The sequence below is a fragment of the Balaenoptera physalus genome, assembly GCF_965194825.1.
Source record: "Balaenoptera physalus genome assembly, chromosome: 4".
Lineage (NCBI taxonomy): Eukaryota > Metazoa > Chordata > Mammalia > Artiodactyla > Balaenopteridae > Balaenoptera > Balaenoptera physalus.
Genome location: NC_138891.1, coordinates 11,102,028 through 11,120,126, shown reverse-complemented (window position 1 = coordinate 11,120,126; position 18,099 = coordinate 11,102,028). Strand labels below are relative to the sequence as shown.

Genomic DNA, 18,099 nt, shown 5'->3' with positions numbered 1-18,099 from the left:
AACCAGAGTACAATGATCACAGTCAGAAAATTAACATTGATACGATGCCATTAATCCAATCTATGACTTTGTTCAAATTGCATCAACTGTCCCACCAACATCTTTTACAGCAAAGGGAAAAAGATATTTTTCCTGGTCCAGGATCCAGTCGAGGACTCACATGGCATCTACTGTCAATCTCTCTCTAGTCTCCCTAATCTGGAAGCATTCTTCAGTTTTTCATGGCCTTGAGAGTTTTCAATAATATGAACCAGTTATTGTGTAGAATGTCTGTCACTGGGAAAGACTCACTTTCAATTCACCTTTTTTGTTGATGTTACATAGGCAGGAGCCACCAGGATAGAATCTAACCCATTACAAAAAATACGTTTAAATTGCCTAAGGTCCAAAGCACCACAAAGGAGAAAACCCATCAGCCCTTTAGCCCTTTAATTGTAGGAGGCCCAGGAGGAGGGACAGAAGTTACATAACCACCCTACACACACATACACATACACACACACACACACTCACTCAGACACACATACACAGAAAGACACAGGCACACTCATGCACACACTCTCACACACACAGTGACACACACATACACAGCAGAGCTGAGAAGGCTGACAGGACCCGCTGCTTTTTTCATTCAGAGCCAAACACATGTTTTTAAACCCACAAGATTCTTTGTGTGAGAGGAGGCAGAATTGCTGAAACTCAGGCATTTTATGCAGTTCAACCACAAGTGAACTATCTCCACGTCTGCACGGAAAGGCTTAACATATTTCCTCTATTTTAAGACTCACTTTTTTTTAAACATATGTAAATATTAGGGGAACTTCCCTGGTGGCCCAGTGGTTAAGAATCCGCCTGCCATTGCAGGGGACATGGGTTCGATCCCTGGTCCGGGAAGATCCCACATGCTGTGGAGCAACTAAGCCCATGCGCCACAACTACTGAAGCCCGCGCACCCTAGAACCGCAACTACTGAGCCCACGCACCGCAACTACTGACGCCCGCGCGCTCCAGGGCCTGTATGCCGCAAATACTGAACCCACGTGCTTCAACTACTGAAGCCTGTGGGCCTAGAGCCCGTGCTCCGCAACAAGAAAAGCCACTGCGATGAGAAGCCTGCGTACGGCGACAAAGAGTAGCCCCCGCCTAGAGAAAGCCTGCACGCAGCAGCGAAGACCCAATGCAGCCAAAATAAATAAATAAAATAAAATAGGCCTTCCTATTAAAAAAAAAAAATGTGCAAATATTAGATTTTAGACAGATCATAGAATTAATGTGAACATTTATCAAGGGTGATGTTTCAGCCACCCATCAAGCAGTTATGCAATACAAGGTCTGTTTTAGAATTAACATGAGTGTCAGCATGAGGGCAATGGTGAGTTCACGGCCCGGCCTAGGGAAGCTCGAGGGACCAGGCAGTGAGGCCTCTGTGGAAAGCACGCACCCCCCGCCCAGCACTCCAGGCAAGCTGCTGCCTTGCTCCTCTTGGAGGACACCTTCCTTCTGACTGCAGCTCACGGAGCAGAACGGAAAGAAAGGAGGACGAAGGATGCAAAGGAAACAAAGTAAAAATCCACTGCCATTGGTTTCAGAGACATGGAAGAACCCAGAAGAAGTGGCTAAAAACAGGAAAAGTGGCTGCTTCTAGCAGAACTGGGGGTGGGAAGGAATGAGGCAGAGGACTTTCATTTTCTCAGGGCCTTTTCTTCAACTATGTGCAAGTATTGCTTCAATAAAGATCAAATTTTAAGTTGGCTGCAGCACAGATTGACCAATGTTTTCTATTTCCCCACCATCAAGACTGAGGGGCACTCAGCTCATTCAGCATGTGGCTAGATTCAAATCAAAATCTCAATCATTCCAGTAAACTGGTGCAGTCACTATGGAAAACAGTGTGAAGGTTCCTCAAAAAACTGAAAATAGGGACTTCGCTGGTAGTCCAATGGTTAAGACTCCACGCTCCCAATGCAGGGGGCCCGGGTTCGATCCCTGGTCAGGGAACTAGATCCCGCATGCCACAACTAAAGATCCCACATGCTGCAGCTAAAAGAACCTGCATGCCGCAACTAAGGAGCCTGCATGCCGCAACTAAAGATCTCGCATGCCGCAACTAAAAGAGCCCACATGCTGCAACTAAAGATCCCGCATGCCTCAACTAAACATCCTGCATGCCGCAACTAAAAAAGATCCCGCATGCTCCAACTAAAGATTCCGCATGCCACAATGAAGATCCTGCACGCAGCAACAAAGATCCTGCATGCCACAACTAAGACCCAGCGTAGCCAAATAAATAAATAAAATTTTTTTTTAACTGAAAATAGAGCTGCCATATGATCCAACAATCCCACTCCTGGGCATATATCTGGACAAAACTGTAATTCAAAAAGGTACATGCACCCCAATGTTCATAGCAGCACTATTCACAATAGCCAAGACATGGAAACAACCTAAATGCCCATCGACACATGAATGGATAAAGAAGACATGGTACATATATACAATGGAATACCACTCGGCCAGAAAGAAGAATGAAATAATGCCATTTATAGCAACATGGATGGACCTAGAGATTATCATACTAAGTGAAGAAAGGCAGACAGAGAAAGACAAATACCATATGGTATCACTTATATGTGGAATCTAAAATATGACACAAATGAACTTATCTACAAAAGAGAAACAGACTCACAAACATAGAGAACAGACTTGTGGTTGCCAAGGGGGGATGGGGGAGGGATGGATTGGGAGTTTGGGATTAGCAGATGCAAACTATTATATAGAGAATGGATAAACAACAAGGTCCTACTGTATAGCACAGAGAACTATATTCAATATCCTGTGATAAACCATAATGGAAAAGAATATGAAAAAATGCATATATATGTATAACTGAATCACTTTGCTATACAGCAGAAATTAACACAACATTGTAAATCAACCATACTTCAATAAAATAAAGTTTTTTTTTTAAATCTCGGTCATTCAATATCAGGGCTGGAAAAGCCATTGCCCATCATTTAGCTTAGAGGCTGCCATTTCACAAAGGAGGAAACTGAAGCCTCTCCCAAGGATGTGTATGTATTTGGCGAGTGTCAGGGCAAAGACTGAAAACTTGGTCCCCTAAGTTCTAGATCAGCATTCTTTCATCTCACCAGCCCCGGTGAGGACCTCAGAAGATAAAGCCTCCACACCCACAAACACACATATTAAAAACTACTTCAGGGCATGGGCTCCAGCTCAGACTCCTGGATTCAAATCTTGGGTCCTCATCCCATTGGCCATGTGACCCGTGAGAACTGGTTCAATCTCCATGTCTCATCAATGTCCTCAAGACATTGTGTTAGTTTTGAGAACTAACAGGATAAACTACACAAACCACTTAGCACAATGCTTGGAATACAATAAGCTTTTGATAAATAGTCGTGGCAGGTGTTGTTATTCAATAAATAGCAATGGTTAGAAAGGGAAGGACCGAAGCTGGCTGAATGTTTTATATGCTAGGTACTGTGCCAGGCACTTTACAATCATGACCTTATTTAATCCTTAACAACCCTGCAAGATAGGTATTGCTCTTCCTACTTTAGAGAGAAGGAAATGAAAAGCCCAGAAAAGCTAAAAACCTTGCCAAGACTGCACAGCTTATGAAAAGGCAGAGGGAGAATTCAAACCTAGCTCTCCTGAACTCCCAAGCCCATGCTTTTCCTCTATTAGCTCCAAAACAAGTTTTCCTATGCTTTTTTGATCCCAAGGTTCACAGCATCAAAGTATGATTTGCTTGAACAAGTTCCAACTTGGGGAGTGGATCCAACTTCCAGCAAATGCATGCAATACCAGGATCCTATTTCTGCAGTGGGGACGCTAGCAAAACCCGTGGCAGGGAAAGAAAGCAGCGCTCAAGAGCTATCCAAGGAGCTTAAGAACCTTCCCCCTGAATTTATAAAGTGTCTGTCTAGCTACTGTACTTTGGGGACTCTAGGCTCCACTAATTTTCTGTAATAGGCATTGAAGCCACAGCATAATATTCTCTCAGACAACATTTTTAAGAAATAGGCAAAGCAAAGAATTCCCTATCGCAAGACCCATAGCACAGCTCAAAACTGCTCCCTCTTGCTTTAATTGTCGCTGGCTGGTTTAAGGGTTACTGACAGTACAAATCAAAGTCCTTGCTCTGCTGGCTGGTTAACTATTAAAGCAGTTCGGCAAGGCACTCTGAAATGTGGCTGTTCACGAAGCAAACGGACATCCTGCGGGCCTCAGAACGAGTCACTGTCTCTGTATCACCACCAGGAGTGTGGCCATTCTAAAACAGGGCTCGAAATGCTTTAGGACTGCTCCCATCAAGAGGTGGCGTCTGGGCCATCTCCTCTTGAACCTGGGCAGGCTCATGGCTGCTTGGACCAGCAGAATACAACGGAAGTGCTGCTATGGGACTTCCAAAGCGGTGATGCTCCCACCTGGTCATCTTGGGATGCCCACTGTGGGAAGCCAGGCACCATGAGGAGGTCACAGTACCTGGGACCACCGTGCTGGGACGGTCGGATGTAAACACTGACCACTGACCAGCTGAGCCCCCAGCCAAGAGCCAGTATCCACGGCCAGACACAGGAGTGGGCCTCCTCGGACATCCAGTCCTGTCGGGCGTTCGGATGAGCACACCACCCCACCCCAGCCCCACCGACATCTGCCTGCAACTGCTCGAGACTCCTCCAGCGAGAACCACCCTGCGGAGCCCTCTCCAAATTCCCGACCCAACAAATCATGGGCTAAGTAAAGCATTTGATTTGGGGTAAAGTAGTTTGGGGGGTAATTCATTAGGTAGAAATAGTAACCAGAACCACAAGGAAGAACATCTTCGTTTCATCTCTTCTTCCAAAAACCTGGGACTCCCCTGGTGGCAGAGTGGTTAAGAATCCGTCTGCCAATGCAGGGGACACAGGTTCGATCCCTGGTCTGGGAAGATCCCACATGCCACGGAGCAACTAAGCCCGTGCACCACAACTACAGAACCTGTGCTCTAGAGCCCGCGAGCCACAACTACTGAGCCCGCAGGCCACAACTACTGAAGCCCGTGCACTCTAGGGCCTGTGTGCTGCAACTACTGAGCCTGCGTGCTGCAACTACTGAGCCCTGTGCTGCAACTACTGAGGCCACGTGCTGCAACTACTGAAGCCTGCACACCTAGAGCCCATGCTCTGCAACAACAGAAGCCACCACAATGAGAAGCCTGTGCACTGCAACAGAGTAGCTCCTGCTCACTGCAAGTAGAGAAAGGCTGCGCGCAGCAATGAAGACCCAACGCAGCCAAAAATTAATTATTTTTTAAAAAGCCAAAAACCAGGGAAGAGAACATCAAATCTGCACGTTTCATATCTTATCAGAATGAAGCTGAAGCCTTTTGCGTGTTGGCAACAAAAGGGTCAGGTGGACGAAAATACCCGAACCCCGTTCATCATGCTTCGGGTGAGTCTGATGCCACAGAGTATGCGTTTACATTAAGTGGGTTTGGCTGCAGTGAGAATAAACAGCGGATGTTCCTGTCATTGTCTCCCTGCCGGCAGTTTCTTTCTGTCAGAGCAAACATTAATATCTCTTGGATAATCCAGCAAAACACAGCAAAGGAAAAAAGTCAGGCAAAAATAGAACGAAATTGTTTTCCATCTTCCTTTAAGGAAATGAAAGAGGCTGATTCCCTAAGCTAAGCGTGCCTTTGCAAATTTGCAAATTATCGTGAGACTCTTGGTTAAGATGTGCTGCATAAAAGGGATACAGTCTCTACTGTTAGAAGCATCTATGTGGCGATAGGCAGATTAAGTGACTCTCGGAAAGGAGGGCTGGGCGAAGATACCCGGGATGCTGCCAAAGGATGAGGTTCAATAGATGTTTAATTCATCCAGCCAACACACACACAAATACACCGCTATGTTCAAAGTTCCTACAATAAATGCTCAGAAGGAAAAATAACAGCTCAATATTAAAAGGCTGCAGCCCACAGGGACCACAGCTCTCTGCCAACAGGGGTATCTGAAGATTCTATCAACCGCGGGGACAACAATGGATCTGCCAACCCTCAGAGCCTGTCTTCTTTTGAGGTGGGGACACGCCTAGACACCCTGGAGTCAGAGGGACGGTATCCCGGATAAACGTGGGGACACAGTCATGTCACTGTACTACAACAGCAATGGCCCATGTTCCCACAATGGTGCCAGTTAAGGGGCCAGGAAAGTTTACATACTATTTCACTGGTCTTTATAGTTTAAAAGAAAGACACATCTGATTTTTTTTTTAATTAATTAATTAATTTATTTATTTATCTATTTTTGGCTGTGTTGGGTCTTCGTTTCCGTGCGAGGGCTTTCTCTAGTTGTGGTGCGCGGGCCTCTCACTATCGCAGCCTCTCTTGTTGCAGAGCACAGGCTCCAGACGCGCAGGCTCGGTAGTTGTGGCTCACGGGCCTAGTTGCTCCACGGCATGTGGGATCTTCCCGGACCAGGGCTCGAACCCGTGTCCCCTGCATTGGCAGGCGGATTCTCAACCGCTGCGCCACCAGGGAAGCCCCCACATCTGATTTTTTAAAGCAGTAGACTCCATTTCAATATTGACAGCTATTTCTATAGTCTAGCCAACAGCCCACACTAATATCATTTTGCCTAAGTGACTACAGTGAATGACGCCCACTTATATGTGCCCACAAGTCTTTATCCATGTAGAAAGGCTGCTACTACTCAAATCCATATAGTAACTAAGTTTGAATATCTAAATATTCTTAATATTTGGAATGTTTTCCACTGTTCTATCTTGGTGATTGTTTTGTATTTTCATAAATGAGGGTCTCTTGGCTGCAGACAATTCTAAAATGCCTTTAAGGCACTTTTCATCCCTCCGTGAATTACCACATGAGAGTTTAACAATACAGTAATTCACCAAGCAAACCCACCAACATCTGCGTTTATCTACAATTAGGGCAGGGACTACCAATCTGAAAGTTTTTTCCCACCAGCCTTCATCGTTCCTAAAATTCCTTCCAAAGACATTCCTCTCTTTGACTCATAAAGACATCTTTTTATAATGGTGCTTTGTTCTCCACCCTCATGCCCTGCCTATGAAAATGATAAAATATGGTCATTGCAAATAATTCAGAAAACATCAAGAAATGAAAAATTAAAATCACCAGCATTCTTAGCGACCAGCACTAACCACTAGTAACATCTGAGGGTACATACTTCTCAGACTCTGCGGTAATGCATCCCTCCACCCCATCACCAACCAACATGAATCAACACTTCTGTAGAATACAACAAAAATAAACTAGAAAAGTGAAAAGCCACTTGGATGTCACAGCAATGTCAAACTGCTAAAGAGAAGAATTTCTAAAGTCTTACTCTCAATTTCTCTATGTACTTCACCTTAATTGGTAACAAACAGATCATAGCCTGTGGACCACACTATGAATATCTCTGTTCTAGACATTTTTTCTGTTAAATGTACATGTTCTTTTACTGTATGTATATATGCTTTTACGTATACTCTACACATAGCTTTATATGTTTTCCCCCACTAGGTTTTTTTCCACTAAATAGATCATGGTCATAGGTCCACAACCACACATGTCATCCTACTTTAATGCAAAACACTCTTCAAACCCTGGCATCTCCAAGCAGGGCAGAATCTTATACCTCCATGAGCTAAGACCTCTGGGAGTGAGGGCTTAGGGGAGGGGAAGGAGGTCACAGGTCGTGCTTTAGCAGTGTTGCCATTGTGCCCAGGGTTGGCCCTGCCTAAGGAAAGCCCAGGGACCAGTGCATTTCCACAGCAGGCACTAGGGAAAAGGGACCTGCCTGTTTTGCAGGACACTGTGTATGGCAACGCCAAGAGCCACGAGTCCACGAGGTGTTTGGTTCTAACCACAAACTCTAGCCATTCATTCCGACGTTCATCATACCCCTGTGTGCAGGCACCGCATGAGATACTAGGGCACAAAGATGGGGAGGCCAAGCCCCTCCCTCCAGGGACCTAGTCCAGTGGGGAAGCCAAATACACAAATGACCAGAACACAGCCTAATGGATATGCGTGAGGCTGCTAGTGCCGGTGAGGACAGACTCCTGGGCACCGCTGCCCCACCCCCCCACCCCAGGAGATTCTGAGTCATCAGGTCTGGGTGGGGCCCAAGACTCTGCAATTCCAGCTTGCTCCTTCGATGCAAAGACCACACTTTGATGGCACTGCTCTAGGGCACTGGTTCACCACCAGGGGCAACTTTGCCCCCCTCCCCTGGGACACTTGCAAGTCTGGAGACATGCTTGTCTGTCACAACCGGGGGGTGGAGTTGACTGGCCTTTAGTGAGTCAATGTTGCTAACCCTCCTACAGTGGGCAAGACAGCCCCCCACAACAAAGAACATCAACAGACGACGTCAACAGCGCAGCTGGGCAACTCCTCGAGAGCAAGTCACTTGAACGCCAGGCCTCAGTTTTGTTATCAGCAGAATGGGGATGATAGAATCTATCACAGAAAGTCGTGCTGAGCATTCAGTGACTTTATGCAAAGTGCTTAGAACAGGGTCTGGTACATGGTAGGCATTTATTGTTATTATTGTTATTATTATTAGCTATCATTATTATTGAAGAGCAGACAAAAACAAGCAGAAAAGACATTCCAGGATGGACACAAGTCCTTCCTGCAAGTAGCCACCGTGCTGCGGCCCTCACCTGCCCTGCTCCAGTAACAGCAGCAATGATGTTTATTGATGGCTTACTACGCATCAGCAATGGAATGAGGAAACTGAGGCCCAGAGACATTAAGTAACTTGCCCAAGGTCACACAGCCACGAAGGGGCAACCTGTTGACGTTCATCCACTCAAACATCTCCTGAGCACCCATTATGTGCCAGGCATATCCCAGGAGAAGACAGCCTAACACAGCAGGGCTCATGCAGGGAAACAACTGATTTCCACACCCTGCAGACCAGCCACAGAGCAAAGCCCTGTTGCTCCAGAGACTGCAGGGTCCACCCTGCTGTAATCCTAGCCTTATGAGCCCTCTCTCTGGCCCCTTGCCCGGAGCCGTCCTCTGACAAAGAGACGTCATGGCGGGGCCTGGGGGGAAGAGGGCAGAGCTGCGGTGGGCCTGGCTCCAATGCACATCTCGATGGAACTTTCTCTGCATCCGGCGGTCCCCGGCGCTCGCTGCCAGCCCCGCACGCAGGAAGCCTCTCCCTCACCCAGGCTGTGCAGCTAGCAAAGCCCTCCCTCACACAGTGTCTCCTCCTGTCCCCCAGGCCACCCAGGAAGAATAACAATGCCAATTCACAGACGAGGGGACTCAGGCTCCAATGGGGCAAGTTCCCCCAAAAGCCAGCAGAGCTCAGGTTCTAACCACGTCACCTGATGCCAAAACGTCCCTCCACCCACCCCTTCCCCATGACTTTGGGGTTTTTCCCCCTTGACTCTAAAGTAATACAAATTCAGTGCAAATAATTCAGAAAATACAGAAAAGTATAAAGAGAATACGTCTTGCTCAACTCTCACCAGCTATAACTGGCATGTAATCCTTTCCTGATATTTTTATGCATATAAACATATTTTTTAGAATAGCATCATGAGTCTAAATCATGACTCCAAGCTTTTGGAACCTGTTTTCCATTCAGATGCCTTTCTAGGTTAATAATAAGCTGTGTCATCATCTAAAAGCCTGGATTCTCTTAGCTATCGCCCGGGCTTGGTATTCATTTATTTCCTCAACCCCCTACTGACAGTCATGCAGATTCACAATTTTTCCAACATTTTTAAACAATGCTTCAGTGAGCACTGTTGGACCTGCATCCTTGCCCAGTTAACCCCTTAGAATAAATTCTTACAAGTGCAACTGCTGGGTCAAAAGTCACTGTCCCCCAACATCCCAGCAGCAGTGTGGGACCACCACCCAAGCAGGAAGCCCTAAGTCCTACTATTCCGATGGCCAAACTTCAGGTCAGAGCTGTGGGGACAAAAGTAGCCCCAGCTCGGGAGCCCAGGAGGCCCAGTAAAGACCTCAAGTGTGTTGATCTTTACAACCAGCCAATGAACAAAGGGTCCCATCAACAATGCTCCCCGCCCCTAGCACTGCACAGGCTGCAAGGGATGTCTGCACTGGTCCCCTCCGATCCTCCCAAATAACTTGGGTCCCCAGGCCTCGACTCCAATGCCCCCTATTGCAGCAAAGCGTCCCCCGGCTCCCAAGACCCTGCCCGGGTCCCTCGCTCTGTGGCCAAGGCTTGAATCCAGGACCCCCTCACCGCCCCCCCCCACCGCCCCCCTGCAAGGTGAGAAGCCCACACAGGACTCAGCCCGCAGGGGGCCCTCAGTGCCGGTTCCATGAACGCCTCCAGGCCACTGTTCCACTGTTTCCTCAAACTAGATCTAACCTGGCTACAAAAGAGATCCCAGCCTCACTCATGCACCACACACACACACAGACAGACAGACAGACAGACACACACACACACACACACACACACACACACACACACACACACGCACACACACACACACACAGACAGACACACACACACACACACACACGCACACACACACACACACACACACGTCTTCAAGGGGAAAGTGCTAAGATGTGACGGCACTGTCCTCTCAGAAAAGAATCTCTCTCTTCCCCTGACTTGTGTGAAAAATTCATCACGAGAGAGACGAGGTTGCTCCCAATTCACCCCCTCCTCCCCGCGACCCCGAGTTTCCAAGCTCAGGACAGTCTTCTTGCTGGTCTCTGGCAGAGGCAAAGGCAGATTCTGGGTGCAGGCCTTATGCGAGTCTGAGGCACACAGATGTCCAGAATCAAATGCTTTTCAAACCGCCCTGGCCCAAGCACTGAGGGGAAGCGCACGGCCATTTACAATCAACCGCCTTTGCCTCCCCGGCGAAGGACAGGCTGGAAAAGTCAGCTTGTGATTACTCAGAGCCAGAAAAGCTGTCTGTGGGCAACTAGGCCTGGCTGTGTCCTTCCTCTTCCTCCTCCTCCTGGACCATTTCACACCCTAGAACAGCCCGCCTTCAGAGGAAGCAGAGGGAATACAAAAACACTACACATCATAGTAAAAAATAAATAACTGGCATGGACTATTACAAATCTTGATTACAATGATTTAGAAATTCTCTGTGCTGCCTCTTGTTTTAACAAACATCTGAGAAGAGATCGCTCTATTGGGTACTCATTGTAAAAGTGCATCAGCACATTTACCTGGACTGCCTCACCTGGCAGGCCTGCTGTGCACTGAATGACCTGTTTATCTCTCTCCATCCATTGCTCTCCCCACCCCCAGCGCACTGGCCCCCCTGGCTGGTCCTCAGCCGGGCCAGGCCCCTCTCTCTCACCTTAGCACTGGCTGTTCCCACTGCTGGAATGCCCTTCCCGCACAAGGCCCCGAGGCTCTCTCCCTCCAGATGGGCTTTCACAGAAGCAAATAGTAGGTGCTCAAAAAACAGTCCATGAGTTAATAATTAAAGCTGACTAGCCAATGCACCTGTGGGAAAATACATGTGCTTTCTTAACTTGAAACATCAGGCTTATATCCAAGAACCTCTCTGGTTAAAAGGTTACTCCCTTCAACAGCTTGAAAAGGCTGGCTCTCTCAACACAAATCAGAGTGCCAAGGGGATACCATGCTGTCCAGACAAGGTCAGAGGCAAACCGTGGTCATGGAAAGGGGCAGGTGTCTGCCTGACAACAGGCCAGCCATCAGACACCTTTGGTCATCTCCCATTTAAACTGCCGAGACATGGAATGGGATCCAAAGGCGAATCCCAGCTGACACCTCAGCTGCGGCTGCCCAGAGGCAACTGCGCCACAAACTGGTCACCAATTCGTTGTTTTTTCAATTTTTTTATACAATTTGGAAAGGTGACTTTCCATTTACAGTTATTACCAAATATTGGTTATTTTCCCCGAGTTGTACAATACATCCTTGAGCCTCTCTTACACCCAATACTTTGTACTGGTAACCACTAGTCTGTTCTCTATATCTGCGAGTCGTTTCTTTTATGTTATAGTCACTAGTTGGTTGTATTTTTTAGATTCCACGTATAAGCACTATCATACAGTGTTTGTCTGCCTTATTTCACTTAGCATAATGCCCTCCAAGTCATCCATGTTGCTGTAAATGGCATTATTTCATTTTTTATGACTAATATTCCATTGTATATATGTACCGCATCTTCTTTATCCATTCATCTGTCAATGAACACTTAGGTTGCTTCCATATCTTGGATATTGTAAATAGTGCTATGAACATTGGGGTCACCAATTTGCTTTAATCACTCAAAGTCAGGAGGGGTGTTGGGCCCTGCAGACCATAATCAAAAAGCAAAGGAAAGGAAATGCAGACAGCAAAAGACCCTCCCCTAGTGGCTGCGAATTATATACAGTCAGTCCTCATTATTTGTGGATCCCAAATTTGTGAATCTGCCGACTCACTAAAACTGATTCCAAAATCAATACCAGGCTGCTCTACAGTCATTTGTGGACCTGCACAGAGTGGCAAGAAACTCCAGTAGTCCAACGTGCCTGCTTCCAGGAAGGACGAACAGACGCCCTCCACCCTGGTCCAGCTCTCATGCTGTAAACAAACATCCTTTACACAGTCCCTTTAGTGCCACGCTTTCTGCACTTTTGTGCTTTGTGTTGGTGATTTGGCTGTTTAAAACAGCCCCCAAGCCTAGTGCTGAAGTGCTGGCTAGTGTCCTAAGCCCAGGAAAGCTGTGGTGAGCATTATGGAGAAAACATGTGTTAAATGAGCTTCGATCAGGCTGAGCCATGGTGCTGATGGCCAAGTTCAACCAACAATACACATTAAGTAAGGTGTCTTTAAACAGAAACACACATAACACACAGTTACGTACTGATCAGTGGATGAAGGTGTTGGGACCAGAGGCTCACAGGAGCCTAATGAGGTTTAAGTTCCCGAAAGCCTCTGGTCACAACGTCTCCCTTGGGAGCCATGGCTCAGTATTCACTAATTCAAGGTTCACGGCGACCTTAGTGAAAACTACCGCGAATAAGGACAACTGACCATATACTAAGGGGGCTGCTTCCTGCCCCGCGTCCTCTGGCATCCCCACCCCCGCCCCCCGCCAGCATCCCCACTGCTCTCTCCATCTGCCACTCCACACACGGGCTCCCTTGCTCGGCAGGCTTCTGCTCAGGTGCCTTCTGGAGGCTCCTCTGTCACATCACTCTTCTACTGGACTCATCACAATCAGTAATTACTAGCCAACCCTCCACGCCTCACCCCCACCTGAAACGTCAACTCCCGGAGGCAAAGCCTCTGTCTTGTACCCATATCTACCTGTATCTGCAGGGGCCACAGTGCCCAACACAAGGTGGGAGGCCAGTGCTCGCCTGAAGGGACACAGCCCTCCACACACACGGCCACAAGGTCCCTGGCGGGTTCCGGGAGCATGACAAACATCCAGAGGGCCTGCACAGAGGCTGAGACCCCCCGATTAGACGCCCACTATGGCCCAGGGCCACGCGCACCTCCTGTGCACTTGAAACGTGGCTGGTCCCAAGTGAGATGTGCTCTAGGTGTAACAGATGCACAAGATTTCCAAGACTTGGTACAAAAATATATGTGAAACATCTCATTCATGATTTTATTGATTCCATATTGAAATTATTGTATCTTGGACATTCTGGGTTAAAGGAACTAGATCAAAATTAACGTCACCTGCTTCCTGTTGCTTTTGAGCGTGGCTGCTAGGAAGTTTTCATGACATACAGAGCTTGGCACTACACTTGCCCGAGTCCACCTGGGTTATAGTAATGCCATGGAAAGGGCAGCCAGTGACACAGGCCAGCCCTGACCACCTCTCTCGGCTACTGCCGAATACCCTCCAGAGGCAGGCAGGAAACACCTGTCCCGTGGCTTCCTGTGACACACAAAGACCTAAGTGTGTTACGAAAGAGGGCTCAGAAATCAAGGCTGAAAAGAGTTAAGAGATGAAACAATTGTGCCCTCAGAAGGGGAGCGCCACCAGAACAGGGGCCAGCATCGAGCAGGCCTACAGATATGTGTTGAATGAATAAACCAGTACTTTGCAAAAAAAAAAAAGAAACAAAAAAACGATTTCTAAGTTGTCTGTTCATATTTGGGATAGAATACGAGAGCTGGAAGGGACCTGGAAAACGACCAGGCTCTGCCATGTCGCTGAACAGTGAGGACGCTGTGCTTCCGTGTCCTCCCCTGGAGAAGAGGTGGTCCCTGCCGGTCCCTACCTGCCAGGCCCACGCCGTCCAGTAGAACTTTCTATGATGATGGGAGTCTTCTCTGATCTGTCCAATACAGTGCCTACTGGGCCCTCGAAACGTGGCTACTGTGACTGAGGAAGTGAAATATAATCTTATTTAATTGTAATTAATGTAAGTTTCAATTCAAATAGCCACATGTGGCAAAAGGCTGCCATCCTGGACGGCACAGCTCTGGCCTGCTGTGACAGACAGGAAGGAGAGAAAGCTTGTAAAAGCACTTTGGAAATGCCAAATCCTGACAGAAATGGTAGAGGTTTTGTTGTTGAATGTATTACAAATGCGAGATTCTGAGAGATTTCAATTGCCCGACGAAGAGACTTGATTCATCGTAAGTGAAAAAAAATTTAAACACACAGATTGTACTTCACCTGGGGGAGAAGAGTGTTCATAGACACCTGTAATCAGAACAGAGCAAGAACGCTTCACACACAGCTCAGAAAACTAGCTTTAACCCTCTGGGCCACAGTACCTCCAGGGCCTCGACATGCAGGCAGAAATCAAGGTCGCCAGGCTGTTGCTGCTAAGATTACATTCCTATCTCCCACCCCCTCACTCTAGGCACCAGCGGTGTCTTGCCCCTTCCGCTGACCTTCCCTGCCATTCCTCCTGCTACAGAAACGGGTCCTCCCACAGCTCTCAGACCCTCTCAGGGGGTCGTTCAAATCTGATGGATGGTAAAACCAACCAGTGCTGAAAAGGGATGCGGACTAAGTGGGAGCTGTGAAGAATGCTAATCTGTTTACACTCAGGTTGGAAGATGCTCATGAAATTCAAATCAAGTTCTCTCGGCTCCCAAGATTCTTCCCAGCAGGAAAGCCCTTCCCAGTCTAAACAGCTTTTCAGTACCATTAAGATCATTATATTCTACGCACAAGCAGACAATAAAGAAAAAAAAGCAGGGGAGTGGAAGGGGGGTGAATGATTAGGGCCGCAAAGTCAAACAAGTCTAAGTCTTTCTGAGGAAACACACAATATTTCCAAGTACCAGTGTAAGAAGCCACCCTAAAATATTTAAAAGATTTTGTGAGCTCATTCATTCTTGTCCATTAAAGAACACAGCTACTTTTCCTCTCAGTCCTTTTAACTTTTCCACAGACACATTAACTTTAGGGCTTAAGCGTGTGTAATGCCCTTGGTTTGGGCCCCTCGGAGCTTCCATGATGAAAACCACGTGACACTGGATCCACACGTGTTCCACCCACAAGCTGGCCTCAGTGGTGTAATTTATTCTGTCAGGCAGCAGGCTGTTGCTCAACTTCGAGGAGGGAATGCGAGCAACCACCCTCCAGCTATTAAAACAAAATGAACCAGCCTGGAGTCACCGGGACAGACGCCACTTCACTGAGAAAAGAGACCCAGCTTTCCGTACCTCAAGTTCGGTCTCCCGTCTGTTGATATCATCCGTGGATTGATTTAACTTCTCCAGTTCTCCCTGATCAAGAAAAGGGACAGAAAAAAGATTCAGGGATTTGTCTTTTGTTTCCAGTATGACTCAGCCCCAGTACCTGCAAATTACTCTGGCACAATTTGTAGGAAGAGGAACGAGTCAGTGTTAATTCTCAAGGAAAACAGTTGAGCCTTGGCTGGAAGAACAAATAAATGTCAGCATTTCTGAAACCTTTTTCTTGATGGTGGCCTTTTTGAAAATGACTTTAAGGTTCTAGGAATTTGTCTTTTCTTAGAAGGTCAATTATTTATTCCAGGTATGTGCCTTCAGGTAAACCCACCTGTTACAAATGGTTTAGAGGCTGAATCAAAACAATGCTTTCTGCTTTAGAGCAAGGATTTTGCAGAAAAGATAATAAAAGAAAACAAAGCCAAGCCTAAAGTATAAACCCAATGAAACAATTTAAATCAAGAGTACAATTCTGGCATTATCTCATCCATGGTTGAGTATTTTTCTGTAGGAATGAAAAGTCTTTTCAAACTGCCAGTTATTCAACCTACCTGGCTGTTTTACAAAACAAACAACTAAAACTAGCTTTAATCCTGATCCTTTAAATAAACATTTACAAACTGACATTTTGTAAAAAAAAGTGCCCAGCATGGAGTTAACTCATTTTACTCAGCAAACAAAGGACCTTGTGAACAGAATTCCCCTACCAAGAAAACAAAATTTAGTAGCCAGAACTGATTTTATTTAATAGAATTCCTAATGCAAAGATTTTTCCACCTGATTTTTATCTTGCTAACCTGCCATAACAATTCATTCAAATGCAACAGCTGAGTTAAATGAGCTTTTAATTGATCTGCGCGCTGAAAAACCAATTAAGTCTCCAGAAACTGCAGCGCATACTGAAAAGCAATATATTTTTTTTTTAAAAAAGAAAGCTTTATGGAAAGGGTAGAAAAAGGGGTCTTGGAAAGGGATGTGCTGTGCTTTTTGCTTAGAGGGTGAAGAGGTTAAGCTGTCACTCCGAGACCTCGGCTTGGAAATTGTTTTTAATCATTTCCCAGAGAAATGGAGGCACAGGAACCAGGCCAACCCTCCCGCCTTCTCGCGCGTCAGCTATGCGCACCGCTTGTCCCAGATTTCTGTTCACACCCGACCTCATAAGGAGGAAAAGCTGGGTTTTAAACCGTTGGAGGCCAAGCGGAGAGGTGAGCCAGTGGTGACAATAAGCCCTTCGGTTTGCTAACAATGAATCAGAGGAGAAGGGAGATGGCTCAGGCCGGGCACCTCTGCCAGCAGGAGGCTCCGACCCCCAGGCACGGGTGGCCGCCCGCCTGCAGGGGCCGACGACGCCCACCGCCCCGGGAGCCCGCGCCTAAGCGGTCGGCCCGGCTCCCGGAGCCCGGAGGTTGTGCAAAGCCCGCCGCGCCGCGAGCCTGGCCGGGTACCCAGACGCCGGCGTGGCGCCCCCGCCCCCTTTCCTCTTTGTTGCGCAACCGCCCGCAGCGCGGGGCACGCTGCTGCGACCCCCGGATCCTGCCGGGGAATCCCGGCGATAGAGTCAGGCTGCGTCCACGCGGGCACCGCAGCCTCCCAGGAACCGGGTGAAACCGGGTACTCAGACCCTCTCCTCCAGCCCCGGACTTACGCTGCCACCTCCCGCGGGCGCAGGCACCGGTGGGGGATTGGGGGAGGTGGCTGCGAGGCGGGCTCAGTGCAGATGCCGGGGTCCTTGTGCACCCCCGCGCGCCCTACCTGGATCCGGGGGTCCACCTCTTCCTCCTCCTCCAGCCCCGGCTCCATCCCCTCCTCCTCCTCCTCCTCCTCCGAGTCCCGGGCTGGCGGCGGCAGCTCGGCCGGCTCCTCCGGACGGCTCCGCTTCGGCGCCGCGTCCATGCGGGCGGCGGACTTGGGAGCGCGGGGGTGGCGGCCGCAGACTGGGCCGGAGCCGTCTGGCCACCGCCCGGCGCGCTCGGAAGGCGCCGCTCACCGCCGCGGGCTCCCGGGCCCAGCTCAGGAGGAAGTGGGCGCGGTCGCCCCCTCTCCGCCGCGGCCGTCAGCGCAGCGCAGCGCCGCCCGCTCCGCCCCCAGCCCGCCCGCTCTGCGCGGCCCCGACTCTAGACCTGGCCGGCCGGGGTAGCCGGGGCTCCGTCACAAAACCTCACTCCCGGAAAGCGTGAGGGTGGCGAAATGGGGGAGCCCTCACCCCCTTTTACCATAGCAGCCCGAATAGATCACAATTTACCCAACGTCGGCCGCCTGGTGTCAGGGTGCTTTTCTCTCCCTCCCTCCTCTGCTGAGGCAATTGACTGCATGGAAGGAAAGTTTGGGGTATTCCCACCATCTGAAGGCACCTTTAGAAGCTTGTACTCAGTGACCCTGGACCAGTTTCAAGACTCACTCAAACCCCTGTGTA

General features: G+C 48.4%; 1 protein-coding gene across 1 annotated transcript in view; it reads right to left on the bottom strand.

Annotated features, from left to right (window-relative positions):
• Nucleotides 1-17,704, bottom strand: part of SH3BP5 (SH3 domain binding protein 5) — a 72,462-nt gene extending 54,758 nt beyond the window's left edge. Inside the window, exons 1-2 of the mRNA XM_082459332.1 lie at nucleotides 17,439-17,704; nucleotides 15,660-15,722 (exon numbers count right to left, since the gene is read on the bottom strand). Coding sequence (XP_082315458.1) covers nucleotides 15,660-15,722; nucleotides 17,439-17,579 — 204 coding nt within the window. The 5' untranslated portion in view covers nucleotides 17,580-17,704. The remainder of the gene's footprint in view (nucleotides 1-15,659; nucleotides 15,723-17,438) is intronic.
• Between the last annotated feature and the right edge of the window lie 395 nt (nucleotides 17,705-18,099).